The 24,534-nt window shown below is 53.6% G+C and overlaps 9 protein-coding genes across 9 annotated transcripts; 6 read left to right on the forward strand and 3 right to left on the reverse strand.

Annotated features, from left to right (window-relative positions):
- The first annotated feature begins 1,391 nt into the window (after positions 1 to 1,391).
- BZA70DRAFT_99903 (uncharacterized protein) lies at positions 1,392 to 3,510 on the forward strand. The gene has a single exon (XM_064915602.1). The coding sequence runs from the start codon at positions 1,637 to 1,639 to the stop codon at positions 3,290 to 3,292; it is 1,656 nt and encodes a 551-aa protein (XP_064765677.1). The 5' UTR covers positions 1,392 to 1,636; the 3' UTR covers positions 3,293 to 3,510.
- Positions 3,511 to 4,582: 1,072 nt separating this feature from the next.
- Positions 4,583 to 5,365, forward strand: BZA70DRAFT_225400 (galactosyl transferase; the record flags this gene model as incomplete). The annotated part of the gene is made up of 2 exons (XM_064910212.1): positions 4,583 to 4,700; positions 4,749 to 5,365. Coding segments are annotated over 2 exons (735 nt in total), but the record flags the coding sequence as incomplete, so codon positions are not given.
- Positions 5,366 to 6,721: 1,356 nt separating this feature from the next.
- Positions 6,722 to 7,714, forward strand: BZA70DRAFT_99935 (uncharacterized protein). The gene has a single exon (XM_064915605.1). It carries the CDS (start codon positions 6,953 to 6,955, stop codon positions 7,643 to 7,645), a length of 693 nt encoding a protein of 230 aa, XP_064765679.1. The 5' UTR covers positions 6,722 to 6,952; the 3' UTR covers positions 7,646 to 7,714.
- On the forward strand, positions 7,715 to 8,435 carry BZA70DRAFT_292159 (uncharacterized protein; the record flags this gene model as incomplete). The annotated part of the gene is made up of 3 exons (XM_064914358.1): positions 7,715 to 7,892; positions 7,960 to 8,127; positions 8,392 to 8,435. 3 exons carry the CDS (start codon positions 7,715 to 7,717, stop codon positions 8,433 to 8,435), a joined length of 390 nt encoding a protein of 129 aa, XP_064765680.1.
- Positions 8,436 to 9,747: 1,312 nt separating this feature from the next.
- BZA70DRAFT_285651 (CNH domain-containing protein) lies at positions 9,748 to 15,650 on the reverse strand. The gene is made up of 2 exons (XM_064913770.1): positions 10,406 to 15,650; positions 9,748 to 10,350 (listed from the first exon to the last, which is right to left on the reverse strand). Exons 1-2 carry the CDS (start codon positions 15,333 to 15,335, stop codon positions 9,857 to 9,859), a joined length of 5,424 nt encoding a protein of 1,807 aa, XP_064765681.1. The 5' UTR covers positions 15,336 to 15,650; the 3' UTR covers positions 9,748 to 9,856.
- Positions 15,651 to 17,500: 1,850 nt separating this feature from the next.
- Positions 17,501 to 18,763, reverse strand: BZA70DRAFT_99941 (ras family-domain-containing protein). The gene is made up of 4 exons (XM_064915606.1): positions 18,656 to 18,763; positions 18,534 to 18,587; positions 18,079 to 18,452; positions 17,501 to 18,013 (listed from the first exon to the last, which is right to left on the reverse strand). The coding sequence occupies exons 1-4, from the start codon at positions 18,666 to 18,668 to the stop codon at positions 17,675 to 17,677; spliced, it is 780 nt and encodes a 259-aa protein (XP_064765682.1). The 5' UTR covers positions 18,669 to 18,763; the 3' UTR covers positions 17,501 to 17,674.
- BZA70DRAFT_100048 (uncharacterized protein) lies at positions 18,651 to 20,723 on the reverse strand. The gene has a single exon (XM_064909308.1). The coding sequence runs from the start codon at positions 20,648 to 20,650 to the stop codon at positions 18,860 to 18,862; it is 1,791 nt and encodes a 596-aa protein (XP_064765683.1). The 5' UTR covers positions 20,651 to 20,723; the 3' UTR covers positions 18,651 to 18,859.
- A 134-nt stretch (positions 20,724 to 20,857) lies between these two features.
- BZA70DRAFT_100069 (glucosamine--fructose-6-phosphate aminotransferase) lies at positions 20,858 to 22,686 on the forward strand. Its single transcript, XM_064909309.1, has 5 exons — positions 20,858 to 20,970; positions 21,058 to 21,115; positions 21,172 to 21,207; positions 21,259 to 21,977; positions 22,041 to 22,686. The coding sequence occupies exons 1-5, from the start codon at positions 20,946 to 20,948 to the stop codon at positions 22,271 to 22,273; spliced, it is 1,071 nt and encodes a 356-aa protein (XP_064765684.1). The 5' UTR covers positions 20,858 to 20,945; the 3' UTR covers positions 22,274 to 22,686.
- Positions 22,505 to 24,521, forward strand: BZA70DRAFT_100078 (uncharacterized protein). Its single transcript, XM_064909310.1, has 2 exons — positions 22,505 to 22,804; positions 22,856 to 24,521. The coding sequence occupies exons 1-2, from the start codon at positions 22,787 to 22,789 to the stop codon at positions 24,380 to 24,382; spliced, it is 1,545 nt and encodes a 514-aa protein (XP_064765685.1). The 5' UTR covers positions 22,505 to 22,786; the 3' UTR covers positions 24,383 to 24,521.
- The last annotated feature ends 13 nt before the right edge of the window (positions 24,522 to 24,534 follow it).

Raw genomic sequence — 24,534 nt, forward strand, 5'->3', positions numbered from 1 at the left:
CCATGAACTTTCTTGCGCTTGCCTCTCCTGCGGTAATAATTCCGAGCTTCCTGATTCGTTGGGTATGCGTACTTCTGCTTGATGTTCTTGTATGAAGAACGAGTCGTCATAGCTGTCATTCTAATTCTCTGCTCAGGGCCCTTCGATGGTAGGTCTTCTGTGAGGAGAAGCTGGCTCTTGGACCCGTAGCAGCACCAGCACCAGCACCAGCACCAGCAACACATCTCAGACACGAACAGCAAGAATAGCAACAATAACCGCAACCGCAATAACTAATAACCAATAACTAACCGTCGCCGTCTTCCCTCCTCAGCCGCGCACGGCTGAATACGTATATTGCACATATATCGAATACGAATACAGATAAACTAACACAAAAACATACCAAACGTATCTTGGCCCTCCCCCGCTGACTCGGTCAGCTGCTCGTGTGCACACTATCGCGATAGCGCGGCGGCGCGGCGTGCGATGCCGGACTTCACGATGCAGACCATCGACACTATCGACAGTCCTGCGTTTCCTGCAGCAGAAAAAATCACGCAGATAGAATATATAAACATGCATACTCTCAGCAGATAGCTAGTGACAAATAATAGCAACAGCCGCAAACACTCTATAATTTATGCATACGGGCTGCTAAATCCGGATATCTGTGGTTTGTATAGAGAGCTGTTATAGTGTTGGCGATAGTATAATCAAAATAGACTCGGACAGGGACCTCTACCCTGTCGCTTTCGTTCTCGTTCCGGGTTGTTTTCACAGCTTCATGTGTTGTTTCTATTTTTGATATGCAGTGTATGTGTGTATTGTGTGTGTGTATATGTGTATTGTTGTTTGTTGTCATGCTTTGATATGGCGGATAGATAGTCATAGCCAGCTCACGAGCTCTCCATGTGCTGTTCTTCCATGTCCTCCTCTCCTCCCTGCTCTTCCTGCTCTTCCTGCCTTCCTGCTCTTCCTCCTCTCCTCCTCTCCTCCATCGTCATCTCCTCCATTGCCATCTCAGAACACAGACACGAAATCACAAAACAGACACAGCACCTCATCGTCAACAATCATCAGATCCTCAAACAGAACAGCACAGACATACCATCTGACTACACACACACCCGTAATCGTTGATAAAAATATCCTCCCCCGCCTCATTAACTGGTCTGTGTCTTCTCATTCGTTTCATGATGCCTGATACTGCTTCTAATTTTGGAAAAGATATTGATTGATGTTGATTGCTGTCGATATTGACTGATATCGATCGGCATCTCATCGCGTCTCATCGCATCTCATCGCATTTATCGTCGGATGTATCCAGGATTAATCAAAAAAGAAGATACCCCGGCACGAATATGATATCAGCTCATTCCATCCACATCTGGTGTTCCAACAGTTGTCTGCAATCAGTAGTTACTCTCACTCCTGCCTTTTCTCTCTCAGTACAAACCCCATCGCTGACAGAACACCCCGCTGACGTCACCGCTCAAGTCAACGCCGAGCGAGTTGTCCGCTGCTTCTCTTCTTGGCCAAGTGACTTTGCGGGGAAATCAGTCGGACTTCGGCTCGCAAACAACTTCCTCACCACCGTAGACTCTCTTCTTCTTCTCTTCTTCTCTTCTTCTTCCTCTGTTCTTCAGTAACCACAATGTCAATGACCATCTACAAATCACCCAAACCAGACATCCCCCTCTTCAATGGCTCCATCCCCGAATTCATCCTCTCCTCCCCGCACCTCCGCGCCAGACCCAACTCCATCGTCCTCACCGACGCCGTAAACGACCGCTCCCTCACCGCCGCCGAAAACATCACCCTCGTCCGCTCGCTCGCCGCTCTCCTCAGATCAAAGTACGCCGTCAACCCCGGCACCGTCGTCGCCGTCTACTCTCCCAACCACATCTACCTCATCGCGATCCACTACGCCATCCTCTGGTGCGGCGGCGTCGTCTCTCCCGTCAACTCCGCCTATCCGGCCCGTGATCTGCGCGAACAGCTCTCCACCGCCGACGCGCGCCTGCTCATCGCCTTCACCGGCGTCCCCTCAATGGGCGACGCCGCAACAGAGGCCGTCTCGACCCTGTCCTCGTGCTCGCTCGTCCCCTTCACCGCCCTCTGCGACGACGCGCTCGCAAACCTCAGAGCCGGCGACGGCCCGGCCGGAGACCCCGTCAAACTCACAAAACCCGCTGCCGAGACCCTCGCTTACCTCTGCTTCTCCTCCGGCACGACCGGCAAGTTCAAAGGCGTCATGACGTCGCATCACAACCTCACCAGCAACGTCCTGCAGACAATCAACTTTGACAACCGCATCTTCTCCCCGGAGGGCGTGTACGCGGGTTTTCTGCCCATGTCGCACATCTACGCGCTCACGCTCCACCTCTACGCTGCAGTCTACCTCACCGGCCGGCTCATCGTCTTTCCCAAGTTCGAGCTCGAGCCGTTCTTGCAGTGCATCGTGCGCTACAAGATGAGCCACCTGCACCTCGTCCCGCCCATCTTGATCCTGCTCGCGAAATCCCCGCTCATCGACAAGTATCCCCAGATCCGCGAGCACATCTTCTACCTTGGCTCCGGCGCCGCGCCGCTCAGTCGCTCGCTTGGCGAAGCAGTCAAGCAGCGCCTGCAGCCGGCTAACGTGCGCATCGGCCAGGGATACGGCATGACCGAGTGCACCCCCGTCACGCACTACTCGCCGCTCGACCAGCCGGACGAGAAACTGGGCACGATCGGCAACCTCGTCGCCAACGTCGAAGCGCGGCTCGTCGACCCCGAGACGGGAAAAGACGTCCCGCGCGGCCACGAAGGCGAGCTGGTGGTGCGCGGGCCAAATATCATGATGGGCTATCTCAACAACGAAGAAGCCACGCGCGCCACGCTGCTCGACGGCGGCTGGCTGCGCACAGGCGACATCGCGTCCGTCGGCGACGACGGGTTCTGGACAATCATCGACCGCTCCAAAGAGCTGATTAAATACAAGGGCTTCCAAGTCGCGCCCGCAGAGCTCGAAGCGCTACTTCTCACGCACCCGAAAGTCGTCGACGCAGCCGTGGTCGGCACGTACTCCGAGTCCGAAGCGACCGAGCTTGCGCGCGCGTACGTCGTGCTCGCCCCGGGCGTGACGCCGCTGGAGATCAAGCAGTGGGTGGACGGCAAGGTCGCGAAGCATAAACGACTTTACGGAGGGATTGTGGTTGTGAATGAGGTTCCGAAGAGTCCGTCGGGCAAGATCTTGAGACGGATTTTGAAGGAGCGGAAGGGAGATGTGGTTGTGGGGATGAGGGATGCGGCGACGGCCAGGCTTTGATTGCGTGTAGTAGATAGATGACTACAGGTTTGTGCTATGCTGCACTCTTGTGACGGCAGAGAGCAGGTAGAATGCAGCAGAGTTGACAGAGGGATGAGGTGCTGCCCAGAGAGGTTTTTGATTAGTTTGCAATGCCATTGGTCTTTTGTATTCAAAGAACCACGATATTGAATTGATATATATGCACTATTTATTTCTGAACAATACAGATACAGAACACAGACACAGACACAGATATCGAGAACAGAAGATCAGCGTGCGGCCACTGTGATTTGGGTTCGTGAATATCACGACCTGCTGCACCTGCACTCCTGCGCAGCACCAGTTCTCCGTAATCAAAACAGACAAAGCAAACAGATCATCTCCAATCCATTCACCATCCAAACAACACCATCCAAACCACAAACAAATCCTCAGTACTCCGTCGCAATCACAACTACTCTTGAAAGCAGCTAAACACAGGTGCGGCAGACGCCAAAGTAAGCGCGAACAGCGAATCGATTAAGGTTTGGCTTATTGTGGAGGCAAAAATAGCAAATTCCGGGTAACTCGCTTTGCTCTCTGTTTTGGTTTTATTTAAAGTGATTTGTCTGCGCGTGTGCACCCGTCCGCCTTCGAACTGCCTCCACGACCGCGACCGACTGCTTGAAGAGAACGAAGAAGAGAAAGAAGAAGAAGACAAGAGCGATGATGTACATCAAAAAGCTGCAGCTCGCGCTCGTGCTGCTTCTCATCTCCGCTACAGTCTTCATATACCTCTCGCTACCAACACCCCTCGCAGACAACAGCATATACTCCACCTCGGACGCAGACGACACAGTAGCCAGCTACAGAGGCCGGATATTATCCGGCGCCAACCGTCAGCTTGGAAAAGCCGGCGCCGGTGCACCCGCGCGGGGCGCGACCGTTCTCACCCACGCAGGCAAAGCAGGCGCGAAAGGCACGAAAGCCGGCTCGACCTCGTCGACCACGTCTTCTTCCTCCCGTCGCGTCCCGATCCCGCCTCCCCAGCGCAGCCACGGCGCGAAGCCGCAGCTGCGACCGGCGAAAGCGATGCCAAAGTTCGAGACCGATTTCTACGGCGAGACGTACAAGAGCAAGTTCGGGCGGCCGCTGGCGAGCAAGGACACGCTGATCGACCGCGCGAAGCAGCGGTTGCTGGGCGAGAAGGAGATGATTCCGATGGCGGCCTTGTTTGAGAACAGTAACGCGTCGTTTGTGGAAGAATACTCGTTGGCGCGACAGACGCATTTAAACGCGATTCGCGCGACTGCGAATGATGTGCTGGAGCCGAAGGGGAGTAAGATTGTCTTGCTCACGGCATCGGACGGCAAGGGCCATAACAACGAAATCAAGGATCTTTTCCGAAACGTGAATGAAAACCGCGAGGATTATTGCGCCTACCACAGTAAGTCCCTTTTCTTTTCAAAAGATAAGGATTAGGCTAACAAAACAGACTACACATATCAATTCTCAAACATCACAAAGTACCAGAAAGACGGCCGGCCGGCAGTGTGGGGAAAGATCCCCGCCATAATCGAGGCCTTCCAAATCAACCCCGACGCCGAATGGGTCTGGTGGCTCGACACCGACGCCATCATCATGACTCCCGCGCTCGACCTCGCGTCGCTCGTGCTCAGCCCGGAGGTCATGCAGACGCGCATCACGGCCGGCAAGAAAATCCGCCTGCCAAACGGCAAGACCTCAGGCTACAACGTCTCGAGCACGATCGACCCTTCGATCGTCGACCTCGTCGTTGCACAAGACCACCATGGCGTCAACGCGGGCTCGTTCATGATCCGCCGCTCGGAGTGGACAGCCCAGTTCCTGAGCCTATGGCAAGACCCGCAATTCATGAAAGCAAACTACGAGCGTCTCGAACAGGACGCGCTCAATAAAATCATCACCAGCAACCCGGAAATGCAAAAACACGTCGCCTTCGTCGACCTCCGTCTGATCAACGCCTTCTCCGTCGGCGCTGACGACATGGGTTGGATCACGGGCGACCTCGTCGTCCATTTCGCGGGCTGCTGGGTCACCAGAGAATGCGACTCGCGATGGCGCGATTTCTGGCGTCGCAGAAAAGTCATCAAGCCGTCTCCTGAGGCTTTGCAGAAAGCTGCTGCTGCACTGGCTACTCCTTCGGCAGCGCCTTCTGCTTCTGCTTCTGCTACAGAAATAGCAGATTTATCACTCGAGTCTACGCTATAGTCTCTCTTTCTCTCTCTTTTTTTGTTCTTTTTGTATTTTTGATATCAACTGTATGGATAATGACAATCACAAAATTTTTATCTGGCAGGCAGCTTACTCATGCACATGATGTAGTCCCTTTTCTCTTTTTCTCCCACCCCGCCATCCCCCACCTTCTGTTCCAGTTGTTGTTGTTGATGTTTTTTTCCATAATTATTTGTGTCTTATCGGGAGCAGGACGACGAAGACGCATGAAATTGGCTAGTCCTGTCGCTTTGTGTATAATATATTAGTGAATAGTACTTTTAGTTTTTCTGTCGTGTCGGTGGTTTGTAATGTAGTGAGTGTGGTGTAGAGTAGATGGAAAAAAAGCAGCAGAAACGAGTGAAACTACAGGAATCAACCAGACCGGGACGCTGAAAATACGGAGACCGAAAGAACAAAATGGTCGAGATCTGAGTATATTCACAGACTGCTAAACTATACTTACGCGATTTTTGATCAACTCAAATTACCACCACCACCACCACCACCGATACATCAATCTTGATAACATCTCCAAAACCTCTAGAGAATATTTTTTTTTCTTTTTTGGTTTTACAATACGGTACCGCCCCACGCGTACTCTTCCTCTTCTGTCAGTCACTACCAAGGAACAGTAACCCCATCACGGCCTCGATCGCAGAGGAAGATACACAGCATAGACAGGAAAAACAGAACAGGAAAAGCCCGCGCAAAGCGGCTGGTGCCAGGATCAGGAAGAATGCGTTACGCATACTCTGGAATTCAGAATACTAGAGTTATGTGGGACTCTGCGACCACGCTTGTCGTTTAGAACATGCGCGTTCTCAATGTCGCTATACCCACTAAGACCCAACTTCACCCAAAGACAGTCCGGATACTACCCTCCGTATTGATGGTTTGTCTGTTGTTGTCGCATGACCCGCTGGTCTTGTCGTCGGAGGACTTCCCTCGTCGACAAGACCTTTGGTCGCGCGGACTCTCTTAACTATCGTCGCCTACGACTCCATGCGACGGCGCAGCTTACCAGCCACACCTTGCAGACTGCGACAACGTTATCCTACAACTTCGCGGGACTGAGCCTGCAGCTAGTGGGGAGGGTTTTCCACATCCGAGCAGATAATGCTGTGCATTTTCTTGCAGGCGATGTTGACGCTTGCCACGAGGCAGAAAGCGCGTGTTGTCTGTTGATCAGAGAGCGGGAGCCGGCGACGATGTGGATGGGGGAATTGGAGCTAACCAGGCGCAGGTAGGCCTGGACTTGGCTGGCTTGATGTTGTCTGGAGATATTAGCGGCTAACATGAGGATGGTGCTCGAAACGGCATCGAGACTGGCTAAGAAGGGATGGGATGATGCACAGATGGCCTGTCTCTTTCTATCGAAGCTAGTCGCACGCTGTGGCGTTCACCTTCTCTATTATTGCAGAGGTTGGGTTTGAAACTGTCTGAATGGGCTTCTCTTTAATCGTTGCTTATACTGTATATATGGTTGTCCTGTTTACTGTTTCCTGGTGTACTGCCCAACTACTAGTGTTAAATACTGAGAGAATGACTACCGTTTATTTTTTTTTCTTTCTGGGTTTTACAATACGGTACCGCTCCGCGCGTGTTCTTCTATCCTGTCTGTTACTAAATAGTAACCCCGTCACAGCCAAGACAGATCTTCTTGAGAAAGATGGGCAGCATAGACAGGAAAGACAGAATAGTAAGAGCACGCGTGGAAATGGAGCGGCTGGTGCCAGGATCGGGAAGAATGCGTTACGCATACTCTTGAACACAAAATCGTGCCCAAGAGTTATGTGGGACTCTGCGACCATCTCTCAATGGTCGCCATACCCACTAAGACCCGACCTCAACCAAAGGCAGCCCGAGGGCAACCCCCGTATTGATGGTTTGTCAGCGTGGTCGCATGATCCACCCGTCTTGTCTCCGAGGGCTCTGTGGCCGCAGAGCCCATCTTCGGCAAGACGGTCGGTCGCGCGGACTCTTGTCAACTCCGTCGCTACCGGCCCAGTGCAACGGCACGGCCTGCCGGCGCGCGTGTTTCAGAGACGCGACAACTTAGACGTTTTAAATCCGTTGAGCAACCTGGCTAAAGAAGAATCTCATCAGATCGACCGCCCTGGTCACCAGCACCCATGACCTGCAGGGCGCTGAGGGCGGTCATGCAGCGTACCGAGCCGGCAAAGGAGTATCTCCCTGAGCATATACATGCTCACTCGGCATCTGCGCGCGGACGTTGTCATGCTGCTAGGGCTGCTGCAAGGCGACACCAGAGCATCAACTCCCAAGCCCGAAAGCTGTCTGGTGGCCATGGTGCACGAAGCACCGAGCAAGCGCGACCGTGCAAGACAGAGACAGGACAAGACTCTCCCCTGGCCAGCCGGTGGTCAAGGGCCTGCAAGTCTTCCGATCAACAGACGGGCGCCAGTCTGCTTGACATGTTCTCTCGCAAGAGCCGGCTTCGATCCTCTGTCTCGCGCATGAGCGGCACAACGCCACCTCAAAGGAGAGTGCTACCGTGAACGGCATAGGCTACTCTCAGGCGTCTCCGCGGATGTCTGCCACAGAATGCTACCGGTGCATCATCGGCGACTCTCTGCATGAGAATGCTACCTCTGAAGGTATATGCTATTCTCAGAGAGTCTACCTAGCGTGGTATATGCTACTCTCTGGCAGGTCCGCGGGGTACCACGCACACGAGAGAGAAGAGGATCGGAGTCCATGTTCCAGATCCGGCCGGAAGTGCGATATTGTCCTAGAGATGAGATTCGCGGTCAGCGTTAAAGAGTCAAGATTATGATGCGAAAGAAACTCATCGCTCATAGGAAAGTCCTAGAGAGAAAGGGTCCGGACTCTGTCTTGCTGATCGCGCTTGCTTTCCCTAGAGTCGAGTGACTACGGCATCAACGGCATCCGCGGTGATCGTTGATGGTGGAGACGGCTTTGGGAACCTCTTCGGTATGCCAAAGGCGCCTTTGCAGCAGGGCGCACAGGGAGGTTGCGCGCATCTGTATGATTTCTGTTAGTTGAGGGTGCTAGATTGACTGTAAAGCTGTACTGACTGTTTTTGCCGTGATTCTGGGAGAGATCGATGGACGACGCGCCGGGGCAGCCGCCATCGTATCATCTGCCCGGGTACCTAGAAAGAACCAAACAAACCAGGTCATATAGAAAGACTCACTCAGAGCGCGATCCATACGGCCAGGATTGTTTGGTGGGTTAGCAGGCAGCTAAAGCTGTACACACAACGCAAAACAAACTCCAAAACTTATGCCCAGCTGTCCGATCCATCTCTGTCAGAGTCGATACTTCTTCACAGAGATGGGGGGCGGGCATTCTACGGCAGCTAAAGCTGTACACACAACGCAAGATATCCAAAAAAGCAGCATAGATGTTTTATAAATAGTGCACGCAGCAGTCGATCCATTCTGTCAGAGTCGATACTTCTTCACAGAGACGATCGGACTGCTGGGGGGGTTTATTCAAGACACCGAAGTGGATCGGGGAAAGGAAAAGAGAAGGGAAAGGAGGAGAAAGTGGCGAGCGCGCTGAAAAGTGCGGATTTCAGTTCAGGCGGGCGCGTGACTAGTATGTTGCGGGTTCCCGATCTGTAAAAAGCTAAACGCGTAGCTAACGCGCTGTCCGTCTCCTAATTTTGTGTTGTACAGAGATATCATACCAAGAAAAGCATGAGAAGCATACAGGTCCACCGATTAGCTGGTTGCGACCCGGACGATCTATAGAAGAAACTGTTCAAAAGAGATAAGCTCAAGATTGATAAATTGAGAAGACATTGGCTACAACAAAGGTAGCGAATCTGCAGGGAAAGAGCGCATGAGAGCGGGTGAAGCTTCTCCGCCGTATAGAGTGACTTTGTGAAGGCTCTCCTGTCTATTATGGAATGGTAGCATAGAATATGCTGCAAAAGAGAGTTGAAATCATCAATATGTGTTTAATGAAATGTAGAGCTGTGCAGAACAGAAGAAAACAGCGTACAATCAATTGGGAAGGCAAGTATAATAAATATACATGGCTCCTGCTTCTCAACTATGTGAGTAGTTATCTCCCTAAGCCACGATATATTTTAGTAGCCTTAATACCAATTGAGTTGCGCTCTATGTGACAATTTTCTAATTTCTGTCCTGATTGGGGCCTACGAAAAAGAAGCCAACTTCTAGCGATATGATCAAGGGAGAAGAACAAATATACGTAACGACATACTCCGCATTTACGAGATAGCAAAATCATTGAAGAACTATTTCACATTGGAAATCATCAAGAAATTTACATACATCACGAACCGCAGCCATGCATATACAAAAAGAGATTTACTCCCCCTCCCCGCGCTCACTAAACCGCCTCGGTGTTTCTCACAAACCTCAAAATGACCTGCCGTCCCCTCTCCACCGGATGCGCCATCCTGACCAACACATGCTCTCCCGTCAATCCGCACGGGTTGCTGTACGCGATATTCGCGCTGTCGCTGCTATAGCTCTGCGGTCCGATCAACTGCACGTCTGTTCCCGTGACGAGGCTCACGAGGTCGCCGGTCTGGATCAATCGGATCTCGACAAAGTCGTCGCAGAGCCCGAGCACGTACGGCGGCATCACGGCGACGGATCGAGCGGTGCCGGTGAAACGGATAATCACCTGCCGCGAGAGAAAGCCTTGGCTGTCGCAGCTCAGACACATGTGCGAGTAGCAGAGCAGATAAAAGTGCTCGGACACGCGGAAGAAGCCGAGTGGCGTCTGTGCCGAGAGCTCGTGCGTCTTTATCGGATCGGACTCGGTGAGTTGCGGGAGTGCCGCGATGATCATCGAGGGATACACCAGCGCTTGGAAACCTGGCACACACTGTAAGTAACCGCACAAGCAAAAGCAGTAAGCAGAGAGACAAACCTTTCTTCGTATGAAGCACAATCATCCCCTTCGTAATCGTCACGTTCAAACACACACTATTCAAATAGATAGGCTCGATCTCGCGCACCATATCCTGCCCCACGCGAACCGGCATCGTCCCATAGAACTCAGAGTTGCGCAGATTCATAATCCGGATCCGCCGCTGATACGGGTCCTCCAGTATCTCGCCGGTATCGTACTGGCCGCGAAACTCTTGACACTTACCCGCGATCGGCTCAAACACGCGCAGGTCCGACTCCGTGTCCTTCTGGTGCGCGACAATCACGGTGCGCTTGTTGAGGATGCCGACATTGAACCAGTCGAAACTCCGCATCTCGCAAATCTCTTGCAGAAACAGTCCGTCGTTATCGCCCATCGACCGCGCGTTCATAAGCCGCTGCAGTTGCGACTGCTGCGCGATTTGCGCGCGGTTCTGAACTGTATCGTGTGCGAAAAACGCGTCGAGACTGTACGCAAACAGTTTTTTGTCCGCGAGGAAAATCACGAGGCCGAATTCAGGCAACACCTTCATCTGCCGCACGTGGTCGACTCTCAAAACGCAGTACCACGTTCCACTGAACCCATATCTCATGAAAATCCCAGTCTTGCAGCCAACCAAGACATACGGATCTTTCTTCAAGTAATCCTCGGGCCTGATGAGTCGGCTCTCTTTGTTTGTCGGGTTGATTTCATCCTCGTAGAAGAGCGCGGTGCAGTTTGCGCTCTTGGCTATAGGACTAGTCGGGGCACTGTACCCATTCTGATCCAAAGCCACTCTCACCGTCGACCTTTGCGACGAGACATACGGCTCCGCAACAGCTCCCCGCATATGCCGGTCCCGGTACCCGAAATCCGAGTCAGACACGACCTGGAGCGAGAGCGGCATTTGACGCGACTCATGGCGTTTGTCAATCGCTCTCAAGATTGCCGCGCACCACTGCTTGCGATCGCCGTCGCTCGCGACAAAGATCTGGTACGTCGCGCCGTGCCGGCCCAGATGCTTGATCCGGAACGGGTAGATCTTGTTATCCTCGCCGCCGGCCTCTGCAAACTCGCGCATCTCCTCCGCGTTGGCGGACGAGCTCGAGTTGATCGTCGCCACGCTCGCGCGATGGAACGTCGCGTTCACTTGCCCGTCGTCTTGCGATACCAGCGTCAGGAAATCGATCGGGATCGGGGGATAAACGACATCGTACCGCAGTCGGTCGGCCACCACAATGACCCGTGTCATAAGTAGATAGTTGTCGAGCAGAATCATGTTCATCGACTGCCGGCGACTATCAACCTCCACCGAGCCATTGTTGAGCATCTCTCGCGTGCGTGAACTCAAACCCAATTCGACCTTTAAGCTCTGATTTGAGAAATAGATTGTGCTGCGCAAATTTCTCAACACGTACTGCCGCTGACTCGACACAAACCGCGACTGAAACACAGACGCAAGCTGCGTGATCCGCCCGTGCGCGCGCTCAAGGTACCGTCTCTCCGCACTCTGCTGAATGCCTTGCTCGGTCTCGAGCTCGATAAGGCACTTCAACATCCGCCCAATCAGCAGCGGATACCGCAGCAGCTTCGTCATCACCGTCGACACGCTCGCGCCCGAGTTTGCAGACTGAAAGTCGCTCACAAACTGCGCGTAGTGCGGGTTCTGCCGCCGCTCCGTCTCGCTCATCTCGGACGCGGGTCCGAGACCGTCCGCGTGCCGCAGGTAGGGCTCGATGCCATGCCGAATCCAGATGACAAGAATATCACCGACTCCGGACATCACGTGTGCTTGCCGCTGTCGTTCTCGAAGCGGGAAAAACAGATACCGCTCGTGGAGCTGCAGAACCTCGTCGGTGTTGTGAACTACAGCCGTCGTGAACTGCACCGGGTCGTCAACGATATGCCGACCGGTGCCTAACGTGCGCAACATGACGTCTTTGAAGTCGACCAGCAGCGCGCGCAGGTTGTTGAGGAACATACTTTCAGACATCACCATCTCAAAGTAAACGTTCTGCAGCTTTTCCATCGCAACCGATACCGTCGACCTAACGTGCTGCGGCACCGCAGCCGTCCAATTATCGATGTTTTTGTCGTACTCGATATTCATGTCCGGTTGCGCCCGCTGCGACTCCCGCCTTACTGCCGAGATATCCAGCCGCGCAGGTCGGAACTTTGCCAGACGCCCGATATACCCGCGATTCTCTGCCTCCGGAACGATCAACCCGCCGTCGTTAGCCCGAGTCATCACGCCTCGGTCGATGAACCACTCAAGGGCCTGGATCCCCAAGTCTTCGGCCTCGGCAAAACTGATGCCTTCAATGTGGCGCATAAACAGATCGGTGAGCACGTCGCTGAGCGTACCTTCCGCCATCGAATTCGACTCGGCAGCCATAATCGTGCGCACCCATAGATACAACGGTCTCAGCATCCACGGCTCCTTGCACTCGTCAAGTTTCTCACCCGGGACCTTGATCCTTCGAGTCCCAATCACAAAGTACTGTCTCGTTTCAGTGGAGACATAGGGAATACCGTTTTCATTGATCGTGATAATGCCTTGATCTTCCTCTTCCAACTGAGAATGATTGCTCCGAACGCTTCCAAACGAGGTCATGGACGCATTAAAGCCCAGCGGCGCAATATCAGGAACGCCGGCGGAGTCTTCGCCGCCCATCGCTTCCTCATAGTCATCGTAGAGGTCGGTATCGCTGTGCTGCCCATACTCCTGAAACACCGCGTAGTCCTGCGCCACGACCGAATCAGGACTGACGGCCGAGATCGGAGTCGGCAGCATCTCCCCAACAAGACTACTCACAGACGGTCTGACTACCATAGGAGGTTCGATCGGTGTGGGCGCTTCTTCCTGTACTGGCTCCTCTTCTTCGAAATCGTCATAGAGATCGGCGTTCAAGAGCGCCATACGATCGGCCAGATCCATAGTCTGGAATACAAGCGGCTCCGGCGGCTCCGGAGTATACGTCGACTCTGCGTCGGTGGTCGATGCCAGATCCGCTTGCGAGGTAGGTCCTGCTGCGCTCTCTGAGTCCACCGGCGCGGCGTTTCGGCTGAGACCGCGGTCCATAACCCGTTGGTACTCGAGACTTCCGTCCAAAGTCAGGGGAACGCTACCGGTGGTATTCGACCTCGTGGGATGAGGCGTAGTGTCGACGCTCAGACGCTGCGCAGCAGGGCGAGGACCTTGCAAGGAGCGCGCACGGCTGGTGACTACCGCGCTCGAATACTCGTACACGCCTGATGTGCTGAGGTAGGCAGACGAGGTACTAGCGTACGACCGCTCACCTTCACTCTCGCTCGTCAGCGCAGGAGAATAGGCGTCAGCGGAGGACGAGTACGCCGCGCTATATGACGCATCAGACGGCGCCCTGTGCAGATCAGTTTCGGAAGCCGGAGCCAGCGACGAAGTATCCGTCTCGCCCATCGCCGAGGACACCGACTGGTTCCGTCCGGACGAAGAAAAGCTGTATTCCGAGGCCGCGTCCGAATTTGACCGCGACGGGACCATAATCTCAGACACTTCAGAGCGACCAGTGCTCGGGAACATGCCGTCGACGGAAGATAAGGGTCTGGCTGGGAGTAGTCCAAGACCAAGGTTGGCTTCTCCGTTGGATCGTGCCGCGACCGGACTGATCAGAGGTGTTTCGGTCTGTAATGGTTGTTGCCTCAGATCAGCCAAAGAAGAGAATTCAAGCTCATTCGTGAGATTTTCAACTACTTCAGAGTCAATCTCAAGCTGCTCATTACGTTCTTGCTCGTAGCACGCAGGGACATATCCTTCAACCGCCGGTCCCCGGGGCGGTGACGGCGGGCCTGTGTAGTCTTCCCATGGCATCCTGAAGTTGAACTGCTGCTCTTCAAACTGCGAGGTTTCTTCTACCTCTTCTTCCGGATACGGAAGCGACTGGAATTCCTGCGCTTGATCATCAATCGATACGACAATCCGCGCACTCTGTAGAGCAGGCGATGGCGGCGACACTGTACTTTGCGCAAGAAGACTGACCGGTAGAGGTTCAACATCATTTCCCCACTGACTGATTTCTTCCATCAGACTCTCAGGATCCAGCTGATCGCTCATTGTCGACGGTTTCAGCTCTGGCGTATTTTGGATCGAGTCGTAGGCAGAGTGCTGAGAAGAAACAGAAAGTGCACTCTCAGCAAACGCTTCCTCGCCAACTTCATTCGCCGGGGAGGTTAGATACTCCCGGGTCGAGCTATAACTATCATTATGCTCGAGGCGGGAATATGGATTATCAGTAAACCCAGCCGACGGTGGAGCCGGCGACACATTCCGCGAAGGGATATTCAGAGCCGCGACAGTCGGACTTCCAGAGATGAGCGAATCGGTCCGTGAGAGTAGGTTTAGCGCAGGTAGCACAGGTGGCCGGATATATGCGTTAGAGATTTCCTGAGAGGGTTGTCTGCTGATTGACGAGGATCCCTCGCGAGATGACTGCCTGCTCATTGACGAAGCGCCGGACCTGGCTGAATCGTGTCGCGAGGGCGGATTCGATCTGTACCCCGAGCCGCTTCGAGCCGGCTTTTGATTTTCCACTGCCGTCTCATCTGAGCGAATCGAGGGTGATCGTCTCTCGGATTCAGAGGGAGCTCTAGAAATTGAGGGGGCCTGTGAATGGACAGATGCGGTCCGAGACAGATTGTCGTGGACAGATTGAGCAGATTTGACGGATGAAGAGCGCGAGGCAGCTGAAGATGTTCGCACAGGTACTCTCTTGATTGAAGTGCTTGACTTGATCGAGGAGTTGCGCGCTGGAATATTGTTGAGGCTGGCCTGTGAGTTCACCGACGAGCTTCGCGAGGGCGCGCGTTCGTCGGTAGGAGATGAATTCTGTGAATCCACGAGCGAATAGCCTGAGTTCCTATCTGATGACATTCGCCGTTGATCGTGATCGGGGGTTATTGGTGATAACGGCATGGTAGGCGGCTTCACCAGCAGGGTCGGGATCGGCGGATTTGGCCCGATTCGAGACGAGGATTCTGCTGGAGTAACGGAAGGTGCCGGCTGTAGGGGAGTAATAGAAGATGCCGACTGCTGAGGAGTAAGGGCAGACGTAGATGTAGATGCGTATGAGTACGGATTGTACGGTGACTCAGGAGAAGCAGAAGGTGCAGACGTAGATGACTCAGGAACAACAACGGCAGGTGTAGGCGTGGCAGTCACCGCTGGAGATGTAGATCTGGATGCGTATGAGTACGGATTGTATGGCGACTCAGGAGAAGCAGAAGGTGCAGGCTCCGCCGGCTCAGGAACAACAACGGCAGGTGTAGGAGCAGGCGTGGCAGATACAGCCGGAGATGTAGATCTGGTTGCAAATGAGTACGGATTATATGGCGACTCGGAAGAAGCAGAAGGTGCAGACGCCGACGGCTCAGGAACGACAACGGCAGGTGTGGCAGTCACAGCTGGCTTCAAAGGCTGTTCCGAAGTCGACGGCCTGGGCGCATCCTCTTCGCGTTCTGAATCATCATCTTCGGTGTCGCTGTAGCTGAGTATGGCAAACTTTTTTTGCGCATGGCGGGACCAGTTCTGTAGGATACTGTGTTAGTATTGTTGGTGAAAAGCACGGAATAGGACGGAGAGAGTTCATACCTTTGTACCTGCCCGAGTTACGTGCTTCTACATAGCGTTAGTATCATTAGCATTGATTTATAAAACACTGGTGTAAACAATATTTACCGATTCAGGTATTTCCAAATTATGCACAGGCAAATCAGGCACGGCGGGGATGGGCTATATCTCGAGTGGTCAGTACCAAGATCTGATCTGAAGCAATGGATCTGGACAACACTCACGATATTTGCGGTTTCAGCGACCGTATCGCGACTAACGATAAAAGTCTCCTCGACCAGAGAAGTCTCAGCTTCTTCAAAATGGGACTTGTAAGGAAAGTTAGTAAAGAATAGACTTGCTGATTTCAAGAACGTGGGCAAGATACCTCGTTATGGATCTCATAGTCTTGAGTGTCGTAGAACTCAGCTTCTCGAGCCAGATCCTGCTGCGCAACATTAGCATCAACTCGCCATCGAAACACTTCAGCACCACTAACCGATTCATGCGTCCGCACCGGCTCAAGAACCTCTTCCTCCTCTTCCTCCTCATCCGAACTCAGCACAAGCCCGCCATATCGCGAGAACTGGTTCTGCGACGACGCAGCGCCGCGGCCCGCATGAGAATACGGACCCGAGTCCGCCATCGGAGTCGCTGTGCTATGTGAGATCTTCGATATCTTAAGATCGCTGCTGCTGCTGGGCGTTCTATTGAGCGATCAGAAAGGACTGCGGGGCGGGTGTGGTTTTGGCAGCGATAGCAGCGGCAGCGGGTTCCTGTTCAGCGTTGAGCCTCTTCGTCGCGCGGCTTTGACATACGCTCGTATTCGGGCCGTACTTCTGCTCTTCCTCTCCGCTCTTCGTTAGTTTAAAGCAGCTCAGAAACAAGTATCCAACTGCTCAAATACAAACTGCGATCCTCTGCAGCGCTTCAGTCTACTCAAATCTACTCATTCATCGTATTGTTCCCATATTACCTTTTCGGGAAATATCTATCCAAATCAGGAAACCAGAACAACCAACGCCGTCATCGCCAACACGCGTCACGTCTTCGCCATCACCCGGCGCGTGCGCGATCAGTCGACGCGACCCCTGAAATCCCCGGCATCAAAACATGGAAATATATAGTTAAAAGAAATAAAATTTCATACTCGTCAGGTCGGTCGTATGATCATGTCTACTAATACAATAGCGAAGCTAAGAAGAAAAAAAGAAAAAAATATCCAAAACAAAACCAATCGTGAAGAAGAAAAAGAGAAAAACGCGCTGTGAGTAGCAGCCGGCGTCATTACTGTGCCAAAACATTATAAACAAAACAAAACTCCAAGAAAAATACAAAAGCAAGCATTGACGCGTCATGATCAGAAGACGGTGAAATCACCCTCATCATAACAACATAATCACATAAAGAGTGAACGACAGGAGTCGCGGCCTCGAGATTTCAGCGCGCACACTAACCAACTGTATTAGTGTATATATGCGCGTAGCGGCACCGAGCCGGGACACCAGTCTCTCAACCATCTGTCTGGCACCGCCAGCAGATTAGTCGATGTAGGCCGTAGGCAGGGACGGCAATGGTGGCAGAGTGGAAGTAGCACTCCGGGGCTAATGGAACAAGTATGTTCAGTATCTTTCCGGCTATATCAACCGAATTAAACGAGTGTGTGTGGACTTTTCATATCAGTGAAAGCGAGTGATTTGCACCGGTCACAGAATCACGCAGAGACCGCCGGTTTTCTTCTTCTTCTTGGGCTCGAATCCGCCTTTGGACACCGGAAGATCGCTGTTGCGCCCGCTGTTGCGCTTCCCCGACGACCGCTTGTCCGAGAGCGCGCTAATGCTGTAGCTGTGCCCGTGCCCGTGCTTCTCTGAAGCGGACGGATTGCGCCCATGCCCATTCGAGGAGTAGCTAGACGAAGAGGAAGGCGTAGGCGGGACCGGGAATGTGGCGGCTGTTGAAGAGCTGCTCGCAGACTCGCGTCGCTGTATTTGTCGCACAATATCCGCAAACACGTCATCAACATGGGCAGCTGTACGCGCAGAGGTCTATATCATGAAACCATCTGTTAGCAACAAAAAACAAGCTATTTGACGCGTGGTCTTGTACGCACCTCGTAGAAAGAACTAGTCCCCCAATTCTGAGCTAGTGTCTTCGCCTCCTGAAAAGAGACTGTGCGCGCGTGCGCAAGATCGGCTTTATTTCCCACCAGCACAATCGGCACATTCTTCGAATCTTTGATCCGACACACCTGATCGCGCAGCTTGATGAGCTCCTGCAGACTCGCGCGGTCCGTCACCGAATACACGAGAAGAAAGCCCTGGCCGGACTTTATGTACAGCTCGCGCATCGCCGTGAACTGCTCCACGCCCGCCGTGTCGAGAATCTCAAGCATACACGATCGCCCGTCGACGTCGATCTGGCGGCGGTAGGAGTCTTCGATGGTCGGGTCATACGAGTCGAGAAACACGCCTTGTGAAAATTGAACTAGAAAAAATTGTTAGCCACCCTTGCATATCAACAAAAACACGGCCATAAAATACAGCAAAATCAAAGCAGTTTCCCTACCAGTAAGAGCAGATTTTCCCACGCCTCCTGCGCCGAGGACGACGATGTTGTATTCTAAGTAAACAAAGGGGTCAGCAGAGCGAAAAAAAATATCAGGTGACCGGCAGCAACAAACAACATACCTCTGGTAGCCATTACGCGTAAAAACAACTATAAATCAGCAAGAACCGGCAGCGACAAGTACTCGTGCAGGCCTATACAGCTGAACAGAGCAGAGGACAGGAGAAACGAAGGAGAGGAAGAGGAAGAAAGGGAACGGGCCAAGGGCCTCAGACGCGAGCCAGGGCGCGGAAGGGATGTACATTAAGGTTTAAAGCTAAACCTTATTATGCGCGCCATGGCTCACCAAACTCATTCTTGATGAAATTCTTCAGGATTTGGCGTCCTTCGACTTCGCCAGATTCGTTAGAAGAATTTCCAACTTCACTAGAAGAATCATCTTTGCTGGATTTGGTAGTGCTCTTGTTCCTGCTCTTCTTCTCGCCCTCTGCCAGCATCTCGTCGATCTTTGTGGAAGCTATGATGTCGCCGATCTTGGGCGTGAGTCGCGGACGGAAGCATTTCACCATCTCGCGCGCAAGTCTTCCGCCCAGCCGCCGTTGCCCGTTGATGTTGTAGGCATTGTAAATCGCCCGGATAGTAAACGAAGTCGGAAACCGCAGTGCACCGGGCCTCACCCTCAGCTCACGGGACAAGGACACGCTAATTGCACCTTCTTCATCAATCTCGTAGATCAATCCCCACACGTTCTCGAGAATCGCCTTGATCGATGGAAGGTCGCCTGCCTGTGCGAACGCCAGCAAAAGCGTCTCGTACGTGGTCGCGTCCGGCACCGCGCCTGCGCTGATCATCATCTCCGACAGTCGCAGCGCGTCCGCCGCTCGGCTTCGCAGCTCATCAGCAACCTCCTTGGCTGTATCCACCGTCGGGGACACCGCTGCGTCAAATATAGAATCGCTGGCATACTCGGCGTACTCAGCGTATGAGGATTCTCCGCCGATATCGCCTTCGAGCGCCTCGAGAATCCACGCTCGATCATCAGGATCCATTGATCTGATCGGGTCGAGCTCGGTGCCCATCACGCGTCCGAACCGATCCGAACGCTTGAGATCGTACGTGCGTGTGCCTGCGATTCCCGAAATGTAGATATTCCACATCTTTGTGTCTGCCGGCAACCGACACGCTTCAGGCGAGGGCGGATGAAACATCTTCATCAGCTCCTCAACCTCCGCTCCGCTCTTGGACGCCAGGGCAAGCTCGCGAACCCGCGTGGGTATATCGTCCAGAGCTCCCCCCAACTTTGCGTCCTCCGCAGCCGCAGTCTCCGGGTCTTGCCCGGAGTGGATGCGGTACCAGACACGGTTCATCTGGTCAAACGCACCCGTCGAGCGCGCCTGGTTCAGCCAGTGCGTCAGCTCGATCCGGTTGAGCGGGCCAAACAGCTTCTCGATGTCTGATCGGACTGCGGTCATGCGCCTCCAAAACTCATTCATTAGATTGGGTGCAGCCGGCATATGCCTGGTGAGTGCATTCGACGGCGAGTGGTCGGCTTGCTCGGCCGGCAGCGGGGATATCACTGCCGTCGAAGACGACTTTGATCTTCTCAGCACATTCTCTCTCAGATGATCTGTATCGTGCGTAGGGGACATGCTCGAGCCTGTGCTGACATCGTAGAAGGTGTCGCATTCGTACGTCTGTATCCGGTCCGCGTATAACTTTTCGTAATGCTCGATATACTCTGCGCGCATCATTCTCTCTCCTCTCAATGACAAAAAAACCTGCGTGAAAACCTGTCTGTCGAGGTGCAAGTCCGACAACGGCCGCGCACCATGTGTCGCAAGCACATTGATTGCAAACTCGCGCAGCTCGAGATACCACAACCAGACCATGAACGTATCGTTCTCCGCAATAGCAGACAGGATTCGCAAGTATACTGGAATATGCGACGACGCTCGTCGCTTCAGTTGCGGCATCTTCTTTCCGAATTCGAGCTGCGGGTCGACGTTCTTCCGCTGCAGCTGCACCTTGCGAGGAAGCAGCGACGACGTGTAGAATGGCATTGGAGTCGACGGTAAAATCGCCCGTCTGCTAACTCTGATGGATGCCATTGATGCCATTCTGTATTTTATCCTCGTCTGATCTCTGATCCGCGCTGGATCTTTTGCAATTGATTCTGAATCAACAACCGATGCTACTCGATATCTCTCCAAAGCAAAAATTTATGAGGCTCCGAACACTGAGTCAAGTCACGTGATTTAACACACGTGACTAGTGACAGAACCTTATTATGACGCACACTTCCTACTTGATTTCGCAAACCTGTTCAAAAAGCGCACGCTCTCTCCTTTTTCCTCACACACAAGTTGCTGTTCTTTGCAGAGTTGAGCGAAAGCGTTGTAATATAGCGGAGATATGTGTCGGTTTCTTATATTTAAAGGTTTGTGTGCTCTGTGTGCTGATCTGCTGAGGTTCTGTGATTTCGGCGATTCTTTTTTCATACCGCTAACGCCGTGATGTTGTTCAGGTCGTGATCCTATTCTGCTGGCGCATCTTCTGACGAGGCCGGAGCATTCTATTATCAAGTATGAACTAGACTGTAGTGTGCTGTTGAAAGAGAAGTGCTGACTGATCGGTCTAGTCAATCTTATGACTCGAGACTGCGTATAGACAAGAGGTATGAATTCTTGATCTGAGTACAGCACACACTGTAGACTAACAGCTTTAGACGGCCTATCAACGGAGATGGTTTTGGAGTAGGTTACTACACGACCGAGTCTGATCCCGAGCTCGGTGACGCTCCCTGCATTTTCTGCGCCACGACGCCAGCGTGGAACAATATGAACCTCGCTCGTCTGGCCGAGAAGACAAAGTCGAGCATGGTTTTTGCCCACGTGCGGGCGTCGACGTCTGGTGTCTTGTCGGAAACGAACTGCCATCCGTTTTCGTACCATTCGCTTATGTTTATGCACAACGGGCAGATCACGAATTTCAGCCGTATAAAGAGGAGGTTCGTGCAGCATATGAAGGATGAGTATTTTACGCATATCCAGGGTGGAACGGACTCTGAGTGGGCGTTTGCTTTGTTTTTGGATACGTTGTCGAAGCTCGGCGTGGATCCGGCGAGAAAGACCGAGGGAACAGACGGGTTTGGCCACGAGGTGATTAGACATGCTATGGAGACCACGATTGGGTACATCAGAGAATGGACAAAGGAGTGCAGTACGGGCGGCGACGAGCCATCGCTGCTGAACTTTGCAGTCACGGATGGACATTCGGTGGTTGTTACGCGCTACATCACGTCGCGAACCGAGGAGGCCGCGAGCTTGCATTTCTCGACGGGGTCGAAGTTTATTGAGTACAAGCCCGGGCAGTATCGTATGGAGCGACGAGATCGTCGACAGGATGTGATTTTGGTTGCCTCTGAGCCATTGACGTTTGAACGAAGTGAGTTTACTTTTTTACAGCTTCGCAGGTTGGATGGCATAGCTGACTGATGAAATGATCTAGGTGACTGGGTGACGGTGCCGACCAACACGATCCTCACGATCAACAACCAAACAGTACTCCTGCACCCGATCATTGACGAGTTCTACCAGACGGACCCGTCGATCTCGCGAAGCAGCGACTTTGCAGCCAGCCGCGGGTTGGTGTCGCCGATTGTGGAGCCCCAGGCGCATACGAACGTGCATCTGCCACCGTTAGAGCGGGAGGGCCGACGCCGGCTGAGCGTTACTGCTTAGAGATGTGTTGTTGTATATAGGTGTTTAATGAGAGCAGGCGTTTGGGCATACGAATTAGTGAGATGTAGTATGTAAGCCGGGGACGAGGTCTTGGGCCGGCGGGTTGGCCGGCGGCGAGGAAAGTATAAAGAGCGATAAGAGCTTATCGAGCGCAGAGCAGAGCAGGTTGCCACACCGCGCGGGTCTCTACGAAGCAGCACTTCGCTGAGCAGCTCTTTAGAGAGAACCAGCAGCAACAGCAGAAGCAGAGTGAGGATGTGGCGTCCGAGTCATCAGGACGAAGTCTGCGAGGAAGTCGGTTGTTTGGTGGAGTGAATTTAGGGTTTTCTTTATCTTCTGACTCGCGGAGGTCCCGACGCTGATATCGCGATAAACTCGCCTCGCTGCTCGTTGGTCGACCTCGATTCTTCTCTGCTTCCTCTCCTCTTCTTCTTTTCCTCTTCGTCGCTGCTCTTCTTCTCTGTCTCCTCCTACATCCAATTGATATCACAATTGACCTCACAATTGACCACAATGGACTCCGAATTCGACGTACGCTCTCCTATCCTCCTCTCCTCCGACCCACATTCTAACATCTTCTAGACCCTCATCATCAACGCCAAAATCGGTACCGCCTCCGAATGCTTCCCCGGTGACATCGCCATCAAGGACGGCAAGATCTTCGCCATCGCTCCCGATCTCAAGGCCTGCAAAGCCAAGAACGTCATCGATGCCGAGGGCGCCTACGTCACCCCCGGCGGTGTCGACGGACACACCCACGTCGACCAGGAGTCCACCCCCGGCGGTGCGGACTACCCCTACCGCGGAGCCGACGGCTTCGAGACCGGTTCGCGCTCGTCCATCGCCGGTGGCACGACCACCTTCATCGGCTTCGCGATGCAGCACAAGCACCGTCCCGAGCACACCCTCTCCGACGTCATCGGCCACTACCACGACTGCGCCAACGGCAACTCGTACGCCGACTATGCTTTCCATCTGATCATCACCGACCCCACCCCCGAGCGCCTGTCCGAGTTCCCGGACCTGATCCCCAAGTTCGGCATCTCGTCCGTCAAGCTCTACATGACCTACGACCGCCTCAAGCTCTCGGACTACGAGGTCCTGCACACCATCTCGAGCGCGCGCAAGAACGGCATCACCCCCATGATCCACGCCGAAAACATCGACATCATCTCGTTCTTCTCCGAAGAGCTCGAGAAGCTTGACCTGCTCGACCCCTACTCGCACGCCCGCTCGCGGCCCGCCCTCGCCGAGCACGAGGCTACCAACCGCGCCATCACCCTCTCCGAGGTCGTCAACGTGCCCATCCTTCTCGTGCACGTCTCCTCCCCCGGATCGGTCCAGCGCATCCGCAAGGGCCAAGGCAAGGGTCTGCCAATCTACGCCGAGACCTGCCCTCAGTACCTTCTCCTGACCGACGCCGGTCTGCAGAAGCCCAACTACGAGGGCGCCAACTGCGTCTGCTCGCCGCCTCTGCGCCCGTCCAAGGAGGACCTCGACGGCCTCTGGAACGGTCTCCGCAACGGAACCTTCACAATGGTCTCCTCCGACCACTGCCCGTTCCGCACCGACGAGCCGCTCGGAAAGCCGGTCGCTATCAAGGACTCGGGCAAGGCCGGCGGTGACTGGCGCTTGATCCCCAACGGTATCCCCGGAATCGAGACCCGTGTGCCGCTGATGTTCACGTTCGGCGTCTGCACCGGCCGTCTGTCGATCGAGCGCTTTGTGCAGCTCACGTCGACAAACACCGCCAAGCTCTACGGCATGTACCCGCAAAAGGGCTCGATCATGCCCGGCGCCGACGCGGACCTCATCATCTGGTTCCCGCAGGACAAGTACAAGCCCACGAAGCTCACCAACGACATGCTGCACCACAACTGCGACTACACCGCTTTCGAGGGCCTGGAGATGCTCAACTGGCCCCGCTACACCATCCTCCGCGGCGAAACCGTCTGGGATGGCGAGAAGGGCGAGGTCACGGGCAAGAAGGGATTCGGAAAGTACGTCCCGCGCGAGAAGAGCTGGTACGCAAAGAACCAGGTCTTGTTTGACGACATCACCCAGGACGCCTGGAAGAACGAGTGGCGCCCGACTGTCGAGCGTATCTAAGCTTGTCTTTTATAGATATGCTGAAGAGTAGTCATTGAATAGGAACTTGTAATAATCTTAATAAAGGCTCATAACCAGCATTGAACCTCTCATAGCTCGCTCAATAGCGATTAGTCATGCCATAATGCAAACATGTGACCAGCCGCACGGCT

Source organism: Myxozyma melibiosi, assembly GCF_037950935.1.
Source record: "Myxozyma melibiosi strain Phaff 52-87 chromosome Unknown BZA70scaffold_16, whole genome shotgun sequence".
In the NCBI taxonomy this organism is placed as follows: domain Eukaryota; kingdom Fungi; phylum Ascomycota; class Lipomycetes; order Lipomycetales; family Lipomycetaceae; genus Myxozyma; species Myxozyma melibiosi.

Bases quoted from the DNA above. Each gene is read 5' to 3' on its own strand.
- BZA70DRAFT_99903 (XM_064915602.1), top strand. From the start codon at position 1,637: ATGTCAATGACCATCTACAAATCACCCAAACCAGACATCCCCCTCTTC.
- BZA70DRAFT_99935 (XM_064915605.1), top strand. From the start codon at position 6,953: ATGGGCTTCTCTTTAATCGTTGCTTATACTGTATATATGGTTGTCCTG.
- BZA70DRAFT_285651 (XM_064913770.1), bottom strand. From the start codon at position 15,335: ATGCCGTTATCACCAATAACCCCCGATCACGATCAACGGCGAATGTCA. The intron at 10,351-10,405 runs GTTTGTCTCTCT...AGTGTGTGCCAG, and splicing joins TGTGCTTCATACGAAGAAAG to GTTTCCAAGCGCTGGTGTAT.
- BZA70DRAFT_99941 (XM_064915606.1), bottom strand. The intron at 18,453-18,533 runs GTAGGGAAACTG...AATTTTTTCTAG, and splicing joins GGGAAAATCTGCTCTTACTG to TTCAATTTTCACAAGGCGTG. The intron at 18,014-18,078 runs GTGCGTACAAGA...TTCATGATATAG, and splicing joins GGACTAGTTCTTTCTACGAG to ACCTCTGCGCGTACAGCTGC.
- BZA70DRAFT_100048 (XM_064909308.1), bottom strand. From the start codon at position 20,650: ATGGCATCAATGGCATCCATCAGAGTTAGCAGACGGGCGATTTTACCG.
- BZA70DRAFT_100069 (XM_064909309.1), top strand. From the start codon at position 20,946: ATGTGTCGGTTTCTTATATTTAAAG. The intron at 20,971-21,057 runs GTTTGTGTGCTC...GATGTTGTTCAG, and splicing joins TCGGTTTCTTATATTTAAAG to GTCGTGATCCTATTCTGCTG. The intron at 21,116-21,171 runs GTATGAACTAGA...TGATCGGTCTAG, and splicing joins CCGGAGCATTCTATTATCAA to TCAATCTTATGACTCGAGAC.